Below are 16,708 nucleotides of genomic sequence, written 5' to 3' on the forward strand. Positions count from 1 at the left end.
GGTCTTGGTTATGCGAAATCCACTAATGAACATACAAATTGATCATAGAAGTCTCCTCAATCAAGCTCTATTGAACACCTTGTTGTAGAATTCCTAGATTCTAAATTCTCATAAATAGTTAGAAATAGCAAAGCGCTCCTTTCTAACCCTTTCCAATGCACAATTCAAGACAAGCGCTCTAAATTATCCACAAGAAGAAAATAAACGGAGAAATCAACAAGGATTGAATAAATTAACACAAGCGGTCTAATTTCTTCAATAATATTATTCCCTCTTCAAGTTATCAACCAAAAGCATGCATCAATAACCTAAAGTTTCTACTTTGGAAAGATTAATTAGATGCAAGCGAATCCAATAATTCTAACCTAGCAATTGATTAAAGCAAATCATGAAATTAATTCAAGGAACAATATATATTCAATAGATATTAAGAGAAGAAAGATCTCACAATTCGTAGCCAAAAGCTTCAATCTTTAACCAAGAATCCGGAAGATTAAGCTTCCATGGATTCTAATTCCAAAACAAAGAATTCTGAAAATTCCAAGAAAACCCTAGAAAGCTTTTTTTTTTCTCAAAACTTAATTCTCCTTTTCTAACTTAAAACTTAATTAAAACTAAGCTATTTATATGTTTCTATATTTTAATAACATAACACAATAATAATAATAAAATAATATCCAAAACACGAGCCAAAACAAAGCCAAATTGCTGAAAATTAACCAAAACAGCCCGAATTTCTGCCAGAGCCGCTGCCAGCTGCTCTGGACCCGCTGGCAGCTGCTCTGGCAGCCCCTCACTCTGGTATACCCGCTGCCAGCGGCTCTGGCCAGCTGCCAGCGGCCCTGGCAGCGGTTCCTGCTGTTTTTGCCTTCTTTCCTTGCTTCTTCTTCTTGCTTTGCTTCACCTTTTCCTCAAGCTTTCTTCCTTGCTCTTCCATGCTCCATCACAACTCTCAAATCACGAGCCAAGGTCCATCCTTCTTACATAACTCTTCATTGGTTCCCGAGCTCACTCACTCACTTATACTCATAAATCCCGCCTTTTGCACATAAGTGAGATCACAGCCCAAAACTCACAAAAGCTAACAAAAGTACATATAAAGCATCAAAACACACCCTAAAATGCTTCTCTCAACCCATGATAAGAAGGCTTATCAAATTCCCCCATGCTTGAACCTTTACTCGCCCTCGAGTAAACTTAGAGAATAAAACACATCCTCCTCACTAAGGTTCAAAACAGAAGATGGTGGAATCAAACTAGCTCTACGCACTCAAACTCAACAAAACATCCTAGTACTTATCAACCAATCACAATCACACTCCCCCATACTTCACACTTTGAATCTCCATTTTTTCTTATTTATCAATTCATCCCCAAAATCAACTTGGAACGATAAACGCATAGCCATGAGTATGAATATTCTCAACCGCCTAAAGAAATGAAATTTTTGATAAAATTGGGCAAACAAAAACTCAACTTAACCAAAAGTCTCATAAAAACACTTCCACATTCAAGAGTGAAAACAAACAACTCATGCTCTCAAATTCCTAAGATGATCAACAAATTCCCCCAAAATCTCAACTATCTCCCAAAATCACCAAGATGAAACCTACCCCGACACCTCCTTATATCTCCTCCCCTTATGACACCGACTCCGGCAAATAGATGCGAAATTTCCTTGAAAAATCAAATTCATGAACATTTCTCTCTTTTTTCTCTCATTTTGCCTAGGAGCCCTTTCGGGTTTTCATCCTAGCCTCTCATCTTTTTCCAAATCTCACTACCTCACCCGCTCATTAGCCACTTTTTTGCTTAGGTCGCCCTTTCGGGTTTTCAACCTAACCGGGCCCCCATTTTTGCCTAAGCCGCCTTTTCAGGTTTTCGACTTAGAGGGCTTCTTTTTCTTTTTCTTTTCTCTTTTTTTTCAATTTTTCTTCTTTGTTTTTTTTTCTTTTTTTTTCATTGAAACATAATTGAAATAGCTATACAAAACCATTAAATTAGGATAACTATACAAATTTCAAAAATATGCAAGAATTGCTTCCCCCCCCCCTACTTGAATGAGACATTGTCCTCAATGCAAGAACAACAACAATAAAAACAAAAGTAAGGGAAAGGGAAGAAATAAGTACCACCTTAATGGGAAGGATTCCCGAAGTTGGAAGATTCGGCATTATCAAGGATTTAAAAACTCTCGAGAAGAAAAATGAACTATGGGGACCCCAAGTGTTGCCCATGGGAAGATTATTCCAACCAAACGCATTTCTAATTACCGCATAAGGCATGACATAGTTCTTATTGTTAAAATTGAAAGAAATTCTTGACATCCCTTAGTCAAAGTGGAAAGGAATTCATCTATACCTCACATAAGTAGGTGCGCTCGTGCTCCATCACTTCCTCCAAACCAACCACTTGCAATGCCTCCAAATCGACGACTTTTGTGCATTGCACCATTCCTTTGGGCTGTTGAAGTTGAACCCATGTAGTCTTTTCTTTCGTAGTTAGACGAATGCCCATGAAGTCATTTGCTTGGGGAAAAGAGGGTGATACACCCTCCCTTGAAGTATCCCCTTGTTGTCTACCCCCTTGCAACCCTTGTAGGTGAAGAGGTTGCCTTCACTTGTTATGTCTTCCCATTGCACAAGAACGAATTGCACAAATCTCACCTCCTCTTTCAAAATACAATGAGCAACCCACCAAACCTCCAAACACCAAGGTTCACACAATTCCTCAAATTTCAAGTTTAGAATTTAGAAATTGAAACAATGTTAAGGTTTAATTGGACTTGAAATTGAGGGAAAAGAGGTTAGACGAGGGGTTTTTAAATTTCTGAATTTTGGATTGAAAATGGGGCAAATGGGTTGTTTTGGATAAAGAATACTTGCTAAGGGATAGAGGGAAGTGATTAATTGGGGTTTTGGATAAAGACTAGAATGAATTGGATTGTAGGATTGAAGAAAAATGGGTTTAAAAGGGCAAAAATTCAGGTATGCAGGGAATGCCGCTGGTAGCGGCTTGGGGCCCGCTGCCAGCGGCTTAAGAAGGAATTTAGGGTGAATGTTGCTGGAAGACCCGCTGGCAGCGGCTTGGGACCCGCTGGCTGCGGCTTGGGACCCGCTGGTAGCGGCTGCTGCAAAATATATATATATATATATATTTTTTTTTTTTCTGAAGGACACCCGCTGCCAGCGGCTGGGGCAGAACTTTGGGATTTTTTGGCTGCTTGGAGAGCCGCTGGTAGCGGCTACAGAGCAGCTGTCAGCCCGCTACCAGCGGCTCCTGCAGGGGCTGCCTCCCAAAGCCTGTTTTTACCTGTTTTGCTCTGTTTTTGCTCACAATACGTACTCCCAAAGCATCCTCCTACATAAATCCACCAAAAGCACTTGGTACATCAAAACAAAAACAATAAAAACTAAAATAAATGAAAACGGGGAAGAGTTTTCGGGTTGCCTCCCGATTAGCGCCTTTGTTTTACGTCGTTGGCTCGACACAACTCATGAAACTTCGTTAATCAATTGATGGCTCGTAGAGATCGATGTTCTCCAAATTCTCGACCTTGAACCCTTCGTAGTATGGTTTGAGCCTTTATCCATTCACTTTGAACATGTTGTTGGTCTCTAAACTCCGAATTTCTACCGCTCCATGCGGATAGACCTTGTCAACTTGAATTGGACCCTTCCAACGGGAGCTCATCTTGTCATGCCACACCTTATTCTTTGCTTTGTGGTATACCTGGGATAATTTCTTGCCCGGAAATGATGACGGGGTGGGTGTTGCCCCTAGTGGTATAGGTGGAAGCTTGGACTGTTCATTCAATTCCGCCACCTTCACCTGCACATTAGTAGGTATAGAAGAATCCAAGCAATCACCAGACACAACATTAGTAATAGGTGTGAGGAGCTCATCCCCATGATCAATGTTAGAAACATCATGCAATATTGGATCGACAACATTTATAGAATATAAAGAATGAGTATCAACAGGATACTTTATGGTATCATAAATGTTATACACAATTGCTTTCCCATCAACCTCCATAGTCAAAGAACCGGTAGACACATCGATTTTTGTCTTAGCAGTCTTTAAGAAAGGTCTTCCTAACAGGATGGGGGCTGCTTGTTTGTCATGTTCCATGTCAAGGACGTAAAAGTCAGCAGGAAAGATCAATCCATCAACCTTAACAAGTACATCTTCTACTACCCCCTTAGGATATACATTGGACCTATCAGCTAACTGAATTACTACCCCAGTTTCATGCAAAGGCCCAAGTTCTAAAGATTTAAACAGGGAGTAGGGAATGACATTGATTGATGCACCTAGGTCCAACATGGCTCGGTGTAATGTGGTGTCTCCTATTGTAACAGGAATAGTAAACATACCAGGATCACCACATTTTTCTGGGAGTTTCTTTTGGAAAACTGCAGAAACATGAGCACTCACCTTCACTTTTTCTTTTCCTCCCAACCTGTGCTTTCTCTTGATCGTACACAGTTCCTTCATAAACTTAGCAAAACGAGGAACACTTTTAATCACATTCAAGAGGGGCATATTTACCTCACATTTGCTGAAAGTCTCATAAATATCCTTGTCTTTCTCATACCTTCGAGTATCTTGCAAGGCTTCTGGGAAAGGTGGCACAGGCTCATAAGAGGTAAAGGTTGGCGGATTCGCCTTAGTTTCTTGTTCTACTTCCTCCTCCTCAACTCCAATCAAGTCTTTAGCCTTCTTAGGTGCAACTACAGTTTCTTGCAACTTTTTGCCACTTCTCAATGTTATTGCATTAACTTGTTGCTTAGGGTTCAGCTCCGTTTGGGATGGAAGCTTTCCAGAGTCCTTAGCTTCAAGTCGGCTTACTGCACTTGAGATTTGACTGACTTGATTCTCCAGGTTTTGAATACTTGATCTGGTTTCTTGTTGAAATTGCATCATATTCTGCTGCATGGTAGAAACATTAGAAGTTAGTGATCTAATCATTTCTTCAGTTGACATATTACCTGAATTAGAGCTTTGGCCTTGAGGTGTTAGGAACGGTGCCCTATATTGCTGAAACTGTTGTTGACCTTGAGCATGCTGATGTTGTTGGTTTCCTTGGGAATTCCCATATCTAAAATTTGGATGATCTCTCCATCCTGGGTTGTAGGTATTTGAAAAGGGATCATATCTTCTCTACGGACCTTGCCCTTGAAAACCTAAGGCGTTGGCCTGCTCATTCTGCTCCTCTTGTAATTGAGGACATGCATCAGTGGGATGTCCCATGGAGGTGCATAAACCACAAGCATTCAGTTGCTGTGGATTCCTTGAGTTCACCATGAACTCACGCATCATAGAAGTCAAATCAGCTACTTGACTCTCTAACTCAGTTGTATTCGAATTTGCTAAATTCACCCGGCGCGTGGGAGTTCTCTGACTGAATTGCCTAGAATTTTCTGCTAGCTCTGCAATCAACCTAGTTGCATCTCCTGGAGTCTTATTCACTAGCCCTCCACCACTTGCTGCATTCACCATCCTCAAGTCATCATCAGTTAGACCTCCATAGAAGTATAGGATGAGGTCTTGATCGGAATACCCATGGTAAGGACAACTAGCACACAATCTCTTAAATCTCTCCCAATACTCATACAAGGATTCATCTTCCTTCTGATCCACATTGCTGATAGCTTTCTTAAGGCTTGCAGAAATAGTGGCTGGGTAGTACTTCTCAAGGAAACACTTCTTTAAATCTGCCCAAGTTGTTATGCTACCTGGGGGAAGATAGTAAAACCAATCCTTTGCTGCATCTTTGAGAGAAAAAGGAAATGCTCTCAACTGAATTTGTTCATCAGTCATCCCAATCGGTTTCATGCTAGTGCAAACCACATGAAATTCTGCCAGATGTTTATTCGGATCTTCGCCTTTCATGCCATGGAATGCCGGCAATAGATGAATTAGACCGGATTTGATCTCAACATTAAAACCTTCCTCCAACTGCTGGTATGCAATGCACAACGGTTGTTGGTTCAAGTTGGGAGTTGTGAGTTCCCTTAGAGTTCTATTGTCAGCCATCTCCTCTTCTTCTTGAATATTGAAGGAGTATGTTGATTCACTGGGGGTTGTTCTTGCCTCTTTTCGCAACCTGAAAATATTCCTTTCAATTTCTGGATCAAACTGCAAAACTTCTTTGTTAGCAGAACGGGTACTTATCATACCCTAGCGAACAAACAAAGAAAGATAGCTAAGAACAGTCCTAAAATAAATTCTACTAAGATAAACAATTAAAAAGTAACGCCTTAAGTTTCCCGGCAACGGCGCAAAAATTTGGTGTGCCTCAGTCGTATGCAACCAAAAATATCACAACTAAGCTAACTGCAAATAAACGTAGTTAGGGGAGTCGAGTTCGAATCCACAGGGAAAAAGGGACTAATAACTGGAAACCTAAGTGGAAATACTCTAGGACGGTAGTAACCTAAGTAACGAGGGGGGTTTTCACGAGCAATGATGATAAATGAACTAAGTAAGAACAACGAACGTAATGAATAGGTAATCAATGAGAAGAACGGTCTTGGTTATGCGAAATCCACTAATGAACATACAAATTGATCATAGAAGTCTCCTCAATCAAGCTCTATTGAACACCTTGTTGTAGAATTCCTAGATTCTAAATTCTCATAAATAGTTAGAAATAGCAAAGCGCTCCTTTCTAACCCTTTCCAATGCACAATTCAAGACAAGCGCTCTAAATTATCCACAAGAAGAAAATAAACGGAGAAATCAACAAGGATTGAATAAATTAACACAAGCGGTCTAATTTCTTCAATAATATTATTCCCTCTTCAAGTTATCAACCAAAAGCATGCATCAATAACCTAAAGTTGCTACTTTGGAAAGATTAATTAGATGCAAGCGAATCCAATAATTCTAACCTAGCAATTGATTAAAGCAAATCATGAAATTAATTCAAGGAACAATATATATTCAATAGATATTAAGAGAAGAAAGATCTCACAATTCGTAGCCAAAAGCTTCAATCTTTAACCAAGAATCCGGAAGATTAAGCTTCCATGGATTCTAATTCCAAAACAAAGAATTCTGAAAATTCCAAGAAAACCCTAGAAAGCTTTTTTTTCTCAAAACTTAATTCTCCTTTTCTAACTTAAAACTTAATTAAAACTAAGCTATTTATATGTTTCTATATTTTAATAACATAACACAATAATAATAATAAAATAATATCCAAAACACGAGCCAAAACAAAGCCAAATTGCTGAAAATTAACCAAAACAGCCCGAATTTCTGCCAGAGCCGCTGCCAGCTGCTCTGGACCCGCTGGCAGCTGCTCTGGCAGCCCCTCACTCTGGTATACCCGCTGCCAGCGGCTCTGGCCAGCTGCCAGCGGCCCCGGCAGCGGTTCCTGCTGTTTTTGCCTTCTTTCCTTGCTTCTTCTTCTTGCTTTGCTTCACCTTTTCCTCAAGCTTTCTTCCTTGCTCTTCCATGCTCCATCACAACTCTCAAATCACGAGCCAAGGTCCATCCTTCTTACATAACTCTTCATTGGTTCCCGAGCTCACTCACTCACTTATACTCATAAATCCCGCCTTTTGCACATAAGTGAGATCACAGCCCAAAACTCACAAAAGCTAACAAAAGTACATATAAAGCATCAAAACACACCCTAAAATGCTTCTCTCAACCCATGATAAGAAGGCTTATCAGGAGGCGACGGTCAAGAGCCTCAAAAATGAGCTGAGGCCGCTTAAGCAGAAGATGACTCAGTTTGAGACCTTGGAGAAATCCTTGGCTTCTGTCAAAGAGCACCTGGTGCAGCAGGAGAAGAGCCTCACTGATGAGCTCTCGGCCAAGGCCGAAAAAGAGAAAATGGAGCTAGCCAAGGCCATGATGGAGGACTCTGCTCAAATCATGAGGATGACCTGGACGGTTCTCTTTCCAAAAGCTCATTATGCCGCCTGGGAGAAGAAGTTCACTGCTTGTACTGAAAAGTACAACCAGCAAATCATGAGGCAGGCGGCTGAGGAGGACCAAGCGGCCGAGTCCTGCTCAGAAGAGGAGGAGGAGGAAGTGGCCCTGCAGCCGATTGTGGTAGGTGCATCTACAGAAGCAGCCCCTGATGCCGAAACAAGCAAGAAGGAAGCCTCTCGGAACCAGGCACCCCTTGTTGATCAGGCGGCGGGCAATACCGAAACCCTACCACAACCTTAAAGCTTTTTGTGTTCAACTTTTCTTTGGCCTACGTGCCGTTTGTTTTTGTATCTCTTTACCCGGCCGGGGGGCCGAGGTCTTGAATATTTTGCTGGTCTTTATGGCCGGCTGTTTACATGAATTCGGCGACCATCTTTTTGGTCGTCTTTGCTTATCCAGGTTTCGAATTTTGCTTTATTTTTTCGAATTTTGCTAAGTATCGAGTATCTTTGATATCCGCTTGCGTGTCATACCGACTGTTTTGTATGGCCAATAGTTGCGAACAGGTACAATGTGAGGGCTGCCTATGCCCCTGGACGACAGGTTATCTTAGTTCTAGGTTAGGCGATCAGTCGACCATCTATCCAGTCGGACCCCAACATATTTTGGAGAATACGTTAGGTTTGCTTTACTTGTGAAAGGAAAGTAGATAAAGTTCTTGAGTCCTTGCTTATCCTAAAAAGCAGTCGACCTGTGAACCAACTTTTCAAACATGTCTGGTTTGAAGAGAAATCATCTTAGCAGGTTGGGGTACGAGAGCTCTAGTCCACCTCTAAGCAGGCGGACTCGTCATACCTTTTGAATCCTAGCTAAGTATGGGCGTGATTATGGGTAATCTTGAAGGTTACTCACTCGTCATGTTTAAGCTTGAGTAGTGGAGGTACCAAGCGGCGTAGGCCGGCTAGTCCCCTTGATTCACCAATTTTGTTGGTTATTTACTCAAGATGCGATAACCTAGTAAGAATAGGGGTTTGAATACTCTTGTTTAAGAAACATGCGGTCTATTCAAAAACCTTTTAGATTTAGAACCAAGTTTTAGGGAGTGACTATAAGTTAACATTGAGATTACTTAGTCGCCGTCACTTCTGTTTGAGTAGTAGAGGTACCAGGCGGCGGACGCCGGCTGGACCTCTTGATTCGCCAATGTTTGTTGGCTATTAACTCAAAAGGTACCGGCTGTACTTATCCCAAGTAATACAGTCGGTTATCCGACGCGGATGTTAACTGCTAACACTCGTTGGATCAGTGATAGAGTTATCCTTGTCTCAAAAACGGCTGCGTGGTTGTCTTTGTTGACAGTCGCATAGGTGCCGTGTAATTAGTTTATAGGACAATGTTCCACCCAAAAGGGAGCTGCTCTCTGCGACAAATTTCATCCGAATGGATGCCGCCGGACGCTTGCTATGATGTTGGGACAGGTCGGATTAGTTTTAAAAGTTGGATCAGTTGGTTGGGCGCCTGGTCTGATCATTTCGGCCATAGGCCTTAGGTGGTTCTTGATGAACTAAGTATGAGAGAGTAGCCGACTGTTTAGGTACAAGCGGCATGCCCCTCTCTATTGAATGCATATTTGAAAAGTATGGAGAGTAGCCGACTGTTTTACAAGTAGGCATGCCCCTCTTAGTACAAAATAGATGAAGTGAAAAAGCAAACTTTTATTATTAGCTCTTGGCTATTTACATCATTCAAAAATAATACTTTTTGAGATTATCTACATTCCAGGTTCGAGGCAAGAGTTGGTCGTCTGGTGTTTCTAGGCGGTAGGTACCGTCTCGAACCTCTTTATAAATTCGGTAGGGTCCTTCCCAGTTGGGAGTTAACTTGCCTAACTCATTAGCCCTACTGACTGCTTCTATCTTTCTTAGCACAAAGTCACCCACTTTGAGTGGACGCCTATGCACTCTCTTATTGTATGACCTCGTCATTCTCAGGCGGTAAATTTCATGGCGCCGAGCTGCATTGCCCCTTTTCTCTGGGAGTGAGTCCAATGTCAGGTTCATGGACTCCCAGTTCGTCTCTTCGTCATACAGCATTACCCGAAGAGTCGGCTCGTAGTGTTCAATTGGAAGAACAGCTTCTGCACCATAGGTTAGGAGGAATGGAGTTTCTCCAGTCGACCCTTTTTCAGTCGTCCTAATGGCCTAGAGAACATGTGGTAGTTCATCTGCCCATAGGCCGCCTGCTCGTTCAATCTTCTTCTTAAGACCGTCTGAGATGATTTTGTTGAAAGCTTCTACTTGGTCGTTTGCTTGAGGACGACCGACTGATGCAAAGCAGTGCGAGATGCCTTGGTCTCCCAACCAATTTTTGAGAACAGGCGTCTCGAATTGGGGACCATTATCAAAAACCATAGACATGGGTACCCCAAACCGAGTGATGACATTTCTCTAGATGAATGAAATCACATCCTTTGTCTTGATTCCCTTGACAGCCTCTACCTCTACCCATTTAGTAAAGTAGTCGACTGCAACAAGTATGTACTTCCTGCCGCCTGTAGCAGGCGTCTAGGGACCCAGGATATCCATGCCCCACTTGGCAAACGGTAGTGGGCTATGGATGGCAGTGAGATCAGTAGCCGGACGGTAAATTAATTTGCCAAACCTTTGACACTTGTCACATTTTTTCACCAATTCCATGGCGTCTGCTTCTAAGGTAGGCCAGAAGTAACCCTGCCGCCTTGCTCGTTGAGCAAGCGATCTGCCGCCTATATGGGAGGCGCAATACCTAGAGTGAAGGTCTTCTAAGATCTCTCGTCCTTTTTCTGGGGTAACACATTTCAAGAAAGGTTGAAGGTACCCTCTCTTGTGGAGTTCCCCCTTTATCATTTCAAAGTTGGATGCTCGCTTTTTCAGTGTGGCCGCCTGGTGATGATCATCCGGCAAGATGTCGTCTGTTAATTATGCCCTGATTGGGTCCATCCAGGTTGAACTTCGATTTAGAATTCCAATAGGATCCTCTTCAATACTTCTTTTCTCCATAAACTCCCAGAAGACAGTTCTTGGAGTATCACAGGAGGCCGAGGATGCCAACTTTGAAAGAGCATCCGCCTGATTATTTTCAGATCTTGGTACTTGAGTCAGATGAAATTCTTCAAGGGATCCGACTGCTTGCCGTACCGCCTGCAAATATTTAATCATTGCCGGATGAGTTGCTTCGTACTCACCATTATACTAACTCAATATCAATTGTGAATCGGAATAGGCGTCTATCTTTCTTGCCCTAGCCGCCTTGCACATGCGGATTCCGGCTAATAAAGCTTCATATTCTGCCTCATTGTTCGAGGATTGGAAGTTGAAACGTAGAGCATACTCATACATGTCGCCCTCTGGCGACTAACATATGACGCCTGCTCCACAACCATTTGAAGTGGAGCTCCCGTCCACATAGACCTTCCAGACTTGGTCTGGAATTTGAGAATCAGAGGGCCGAGTCATTTCTACAATGAAGTCAGCAAAGGCTTTCCCCTTTACTACTTTCCTAGGCTTGAATGTGATTTCCAGGCTCTGAATCTCTATTGCCCATTTTATCGTTCGGCCTGACGACTCCATGGTTGTCAGTGGCCATTTGATCGGTTGATTTGTATACACAATAACTGCATGCGCCAAGAAGTAAGGCTTCAATTTTCTAACGCCCATGAAGAGAGCAAGATCGAATTTCTCCACTAAGGGATACCTCAACTCGGCATTTTTCAACACATGGCTGACAAAGTAGACCGGGAGCTGGCATCCGTCCCTTTCAGCAAGGAGGACAACAATTAGAGCATGGTCGGATACTGCCAGATACATGTAAAGCACCTCTTTGGGCAAGGGACTGACCAGCCTTGGCAAGGAATGCAAGTGAACTTTCAGTTTTTGGAAGGTCGCCTCAGCATCCGGCCCCCATTCAAACCTTGCCTTCTTCTTTATTGTCTGAAAAAAGTAAAGGCATTTGTCGCCTGACCGGCTGAGAAATCTTCACAAGGCCGCCAGACAACCTGTTAACTTTTAAACCTCTCGGACGGTGCGAGGCGACTGCATGTCAATGACCGCCTGCACTTTCTCAGGGTTCGCCTCTATGCCTCTCTGATTGATGAGGAATCCGAGAAACATCCCAGACTCAACCCCAAAAACACATTTCTTGGGATTGAGCATGACATGATGCCGCCTGAGTGTGGTGAATGTTTCTCGGAGGTCCGCCAGATGGTCTGTTTCAAGTTTGGACTTAACAATCATATCATCTATGTATGCCTCGACATTCCTCCCAATTTGATCAAAGAAAATCGTGTTTATCATTCTTTGGAAAGTGGCTGGGGCATTTTTAACCAAACGGCATGACCGTGTAACAATATAGCCCCTGATCAGTGACGAAGGCCATCTTCTCCTGATCTTTCTTCCACAAAGGAATCTGATGGAAATCAGAGTAGGCATCCATGAAGCTCATTAAGGCATGGCCGACTATTGAGTCGACCAGACTGTCAATTTTGGGTAGAGGATAGCTGTCTTTGGGGCATGCCTAGTTCAAACCAGTGTAGTCCACGCACATTCGCCAGGTACCATTCGTCTTCTATACCAGTACAACATTTGCAACCCAGTCCGGGAAGTAACATTGCCAAATGAACCCTACATCAAGCAGCTTTTTAACCTCAGCGGCTGCCGCCTGACTCCTTTCTTTACCATGATTCCGCTATTTTTGCCTGACCGGCTTCTTTTTCTGATCCACAGCCAATTTATGTACCGCTAGGTTAGGACTGATGCCTGGCATTTCATGAACTTCGAATGCAAAGATGTCCTTGAATTCCTTCAAAAGTTGGTGAAAATCTTCACCAATACTTCAAGAGCAGTCGTCCCAACCTTGACTGTTCGATCATGACGTGAGTCATCCAGCACTACATCCGTATGCTCTCTAGCCGGCTGAGGGCGGAATTCATCCGAACGCTCCTCTGCCAGTGATTGCTATCTTTTCTCTTTTCTCTCGGCCCCCAGTTAGGCAGCCTTTCTTTTCTTGTCGCCTGCTTTCCGAGCAGGCACATCCTCCTTGATAAGTTCAAGGTCAGTTTCACCACTTGGGCCAGCAGCCACCATAGTGGGTTTGATATCCGAGAGGTAGCACTCTCGAGCCATCTTCTGGTTTCCCCTTAAGGAGCCGACTGTTCCATCATCCTTCTCAAATTTGAGCAGCATAAGAGAAAGGATAATGACAACTTTAGAGTTGTTCAGTGTGGGCCGTCCCAGGATCATGTTATAGGCCGAGAGTTCCTCAACCACTAAGAACCGAACGACCATGTGACGGCTGATGAGTGACATTTATGTCACTCTTAGGGGTAGCATTTAGGTCTTTTTCCTCTTATTTTTCTTAGTTTTTTCCACCTCATTTATCCTCTTATGGCTTCTTTATGTATTGATGAAAAGTAATGCTTATTTGCGCTTACTTTGATAATCTTTATGCATTATTTTATCATCCCCATGCTCTCGTGAACTTTGGTATCTTCTGCAGGTTCCATGACGGTCCTATGCACGGTGGGAGGCCCCTTGGCCAAGTATGGAAGCCATGGACAAAGGCAAGAGGAGCAAAAGGGAAGGAGAGGAAGCAAGAAAAGGAAGTGCAAGAGGAGGTGTGGCCGAACCTCTGAAAGGTCCGGTCGAACCTAGGTGTGGTCAAACTTTTGAAAAGTTTGACCGAACCTCCTGGGTGCAGTGAAGGCAGTGTCAAACCAGTTTTCAGCAATTTTGCAGGAGAGGTCGAACCTCAAAAGTTCGACCAAACAAGGATCAGGGAGGTTCGACCGAACCTACACAGAGTTCGACCGAACCTACCCTGAGTCCGACCGAACCTACCCAGAGTTCGGTCGGACCTTTTCCAAATCTCTGCCAATTTTGTACGGACTATTTAAGGTCCTTTTGAGATCGTTTTTCGGGGGGAGAGAAGAAAAACAGTAAAATAGTTTTCAGCAAAAAAGATACTCTCTCTTAGTTAGCAACTTCATTAAATTAGTTGATTTAGTTTTAGAAACTCTCAAATCTAATCATTGTAGAAGCAAATTTCAAGATTTATCTCAAGAATTTCAGCAATTATCCAACATTTTTGAAGCTTCAATAGTAACTTCTTTCATTTGTCCTTCATTATTTTCTGATTTTATTTTTTGTTTTGTAAGCCACTTGATTTTCTCTCAATCTTGATATATTGTTGTTGCATGTTAGCTTTGTCCATAGATAATCACTTGTTTTTCCAAATCTTAGAATCGCTTATAATCCAAACTTGGAATTTGCATGTACTCACAATGAATTGTGAGTAGTCCTCTTGGCTAGGGGTTGGGTGAAACTCAACCTATTGGTGATTATGTGAGTTTGGGAGTGATTTTGATGATGGATTGCGACTAAACTTGATTATATGGGATTTCTTGTTAGTTCTTCATGATAGGAGTAATTAACCTAGATTATTGAACTTGATGGCATGAAATGTTTGGTTCGACATGGAAATGTGAGTTGAATGTTTCATTACCTATTGCAATATGATTATGTATCTTTTGTTGCTAAGTTAATGAGGGATCTAAGCTTAGTAATCTGAGTTGTTTTCATATCGTTTGATGTTGATCTTACATCTGGTCTTTGCTATTCCATTACCCTCATTCCTCCCTATTTGCCTAATTGCTATTGGTTGAGTGAATCCCATTCCCCTAGTGTTTTAATCCCTTGAATTCAACCTTTAGTTGTAGTTTGTTAGTTAATCACCACTTATACCTTGATTTCGATTTAGCTTGAGCATTAAGATTATTTAGCATTTGATTCCCGTTCTCCGTGGACCGAACCTTTGCTTGCCATTGTACTTGTTTGAGTGAGGTGTTTGTTATAAATGTGTTTGAATGAGCCTAAATTGTGCGACCAATTTAGCGCTCGTCAAAATGGCGCCGTTGCCGGGGAGCGGTGTTGTTGATTGCTATTTGATTGCTTGAGTCTAATTCACCTTTAAAAAAAATACAAAAAGAGTTGTTTTCCTTTTTGGCTACGCTTTTAGCCTTGCTACTAATTGTGTTTGTTAAGTGCGTATGCGTAGGACTCAACATCGTGAGTTGGTGCCTTACGATCCCGAGATTGAGCAAACCCTTAGAAGAAGAAGGAGATCTCGTTCGCGGTCCTCCACTTCCCCAAGAAGAGAATCCAACCCGGAACCACAAAGAAATCCAATGGGTGACAACCCACCACCACCACCTCCAAGAACTTTGAAGGAGATGGGAACTCCGGGAGCTTATAGAGCTTCAAGTGGGATTGCTCCCCCAAACACCCCGGCCAATGACTTCGAGATTAGGCCCGCAATGATAAATTTGATTGAGAGGAGACAAATTAGTGGAGCAAAACACGAGAGCCCTCTTGCACATTTGAACGAGTTTGAGAAATATTGCAACACGATCAAGGTGAATGGGGTCACTCAAGAGTTTGTGAGACTAAAACTATTTCCTTTATCCTTAATAGGAAGGGCTCTCGAATGGCTTGAGAAGGAGGTGAGACCCAATTCTTTGAGGACTTGGGATGAGGTCACCACGGCTTTCTTAGGGAGATTCTACTCTCAAAAGAAGACGGCCGAGGCAAGAGCTCTAATTCAAGGCTTTCGGCAAAGGGGTAGTGAGACTATCTATGAAGCTTGGGAGAGGTACAAGGAGTACCAAAGAGAGTGCCCTCACCATGGAATCCCAACATACCAAGTTTTACAAATCTTTTATGGAGGCTTGAGTTCTCAAGGCAAAACAAGCTTGGATGCGGGAGCCGGTGGGCCAATCATGAATAAAACCGAAGATCAAGTGATTGAGATCATTGAAGATGTGGTAAGGCACCACATGGATTGGCAAGAAAATGAAAGAGAATCCACAAGCAAGAGTGGGGGGGCGGCTTATTCGGTAGATCACCTCAATGCTATAAAAAACTTGACATCCCAAATTACAAATCTTGGAAAGGAGATGACATCGATCAAAGCTAAGCTTGAGTCCTCCACTTCGCGCCAAGACTTTTCCTCCCAATCTAAGGGGAGAGGTATGAGTTCTAACCCTTCTACTTCTACATCTAATAACATGCCCAGTGGATGCTTATTTTGTGATAATTGTGGGTCTTATGACCATGATACATCTTCTTGTAATTTTGATTCCCAATCCCAACCCCTTAATGATGATGGTAATGAGTATGAAAATGAACATGTCAATGCCTTGTCTTATGATAATAGACCTAGGAATGACAACCAACGATACTTACCACCCAATCAAAGAGGGCAAGGGAATAATTTCAATCAAAGAGGAAATGATTATGATTACCACAACCACAACCAATGGGGTGGTAGAAACCAAAGGGACCAAAATCCCCAAGGTAATTACAACCAACAAAGTGGTTATGGTAACCATAATCATAACAATCAAGGAAACTATGGAAATCAAGGCCAATACCACCAAGGGGGAATTTCTAATAACCGGAACAATTGGAATAATAATGGTAATAGAGGCTTTAACAACCAAAATGCTAATTCCAATGTGAGAGGTCCTAGAGCACAACAAGACAATTTTTACACTCAACCACCTCCACAAAAGTCTAGCCTAGAAGAGATGATGGAAAGCCAAGCCAAAATGTTCAACACTTTCATGGCCACTAGTGATAAGAAGTTTAATGAAGTAATGACCCATAACAAAATGCTTGAAACACAAATTTCTCAATTGGCCAATGCTTTAAAAGAGGGAGCTAGCACTTCTAAACTTCCACCCCAAGGACTTGACCCCAAGAAACCGGTGAATGCTATATCA

At 42.4% G+C, this 16,708-nt stretch overlaps 1 protein-coding gene across 1 annotated transcript; it reads right to left on the reverse strand.

The window, feature by feature from the left end:
- Positions 1-3,585: 3,585 nt before the first annotated feature.
- Positions 3,586-5,505, reverse strand: LOC110738330. Its single transcript, XM_021918692.1, has 3 exons — positions 5,175-5,505; positions 4,555-5,129; positions 3,586-4,407 (listed from the first exon to the last, which is right to left on the reverse strand). Exons 1-3 carry the CDS (start codon positions 5,503-5,505, stop codon positions 3,586-3,588), a joined length of 1,728 nt encoding a protein of 575 aa, XP_021774384.1.
- Positions 5,506-16,708: the final 11,203 nt, after the last annotated feature.

The sequence above is a fragment of the Chenopodium quinoa genome, unplaced genomic scaffold (genome assembly GCF_001683475.1).
Source record: "Chenopodium quinoa cultivar QQ74 unplaced genomic scaffold, ASM168347v1, whole genome shotgun sequence".
NCBI classification, from domain to species: domain Eukaryota; kingdom Viridiplantae; phylum Streptophyta; class Magnoliopsida; order Caryophyllales; family Amaranthaceae; genus Chenopodium; species Chenopodium quinoa.

Coding starts and splice junctions, on each gene's coding strand:
- LOC110738330 (XM_021918692.1), bottom strand. CDS start 5,505: ATGGTGAATGCAGCAAGTGGTGGAGGGCTAGTGAATAAGACTCCAGGA. Junction 5,130..5,174: donor CTTAGGTTTTCAAGGGCAAG/GTCCGTAGAGAA, acceptor CCTACAACCCAG/GATGGAGAGATCATCCAAAT. Junction 4,408..4,554: donor AGACTTTCAGCAAATGTGAG/GTAAATATGCCC, acceptor GTTTTCCAAAAG/AAACTCCCAGAAAAATGTGG.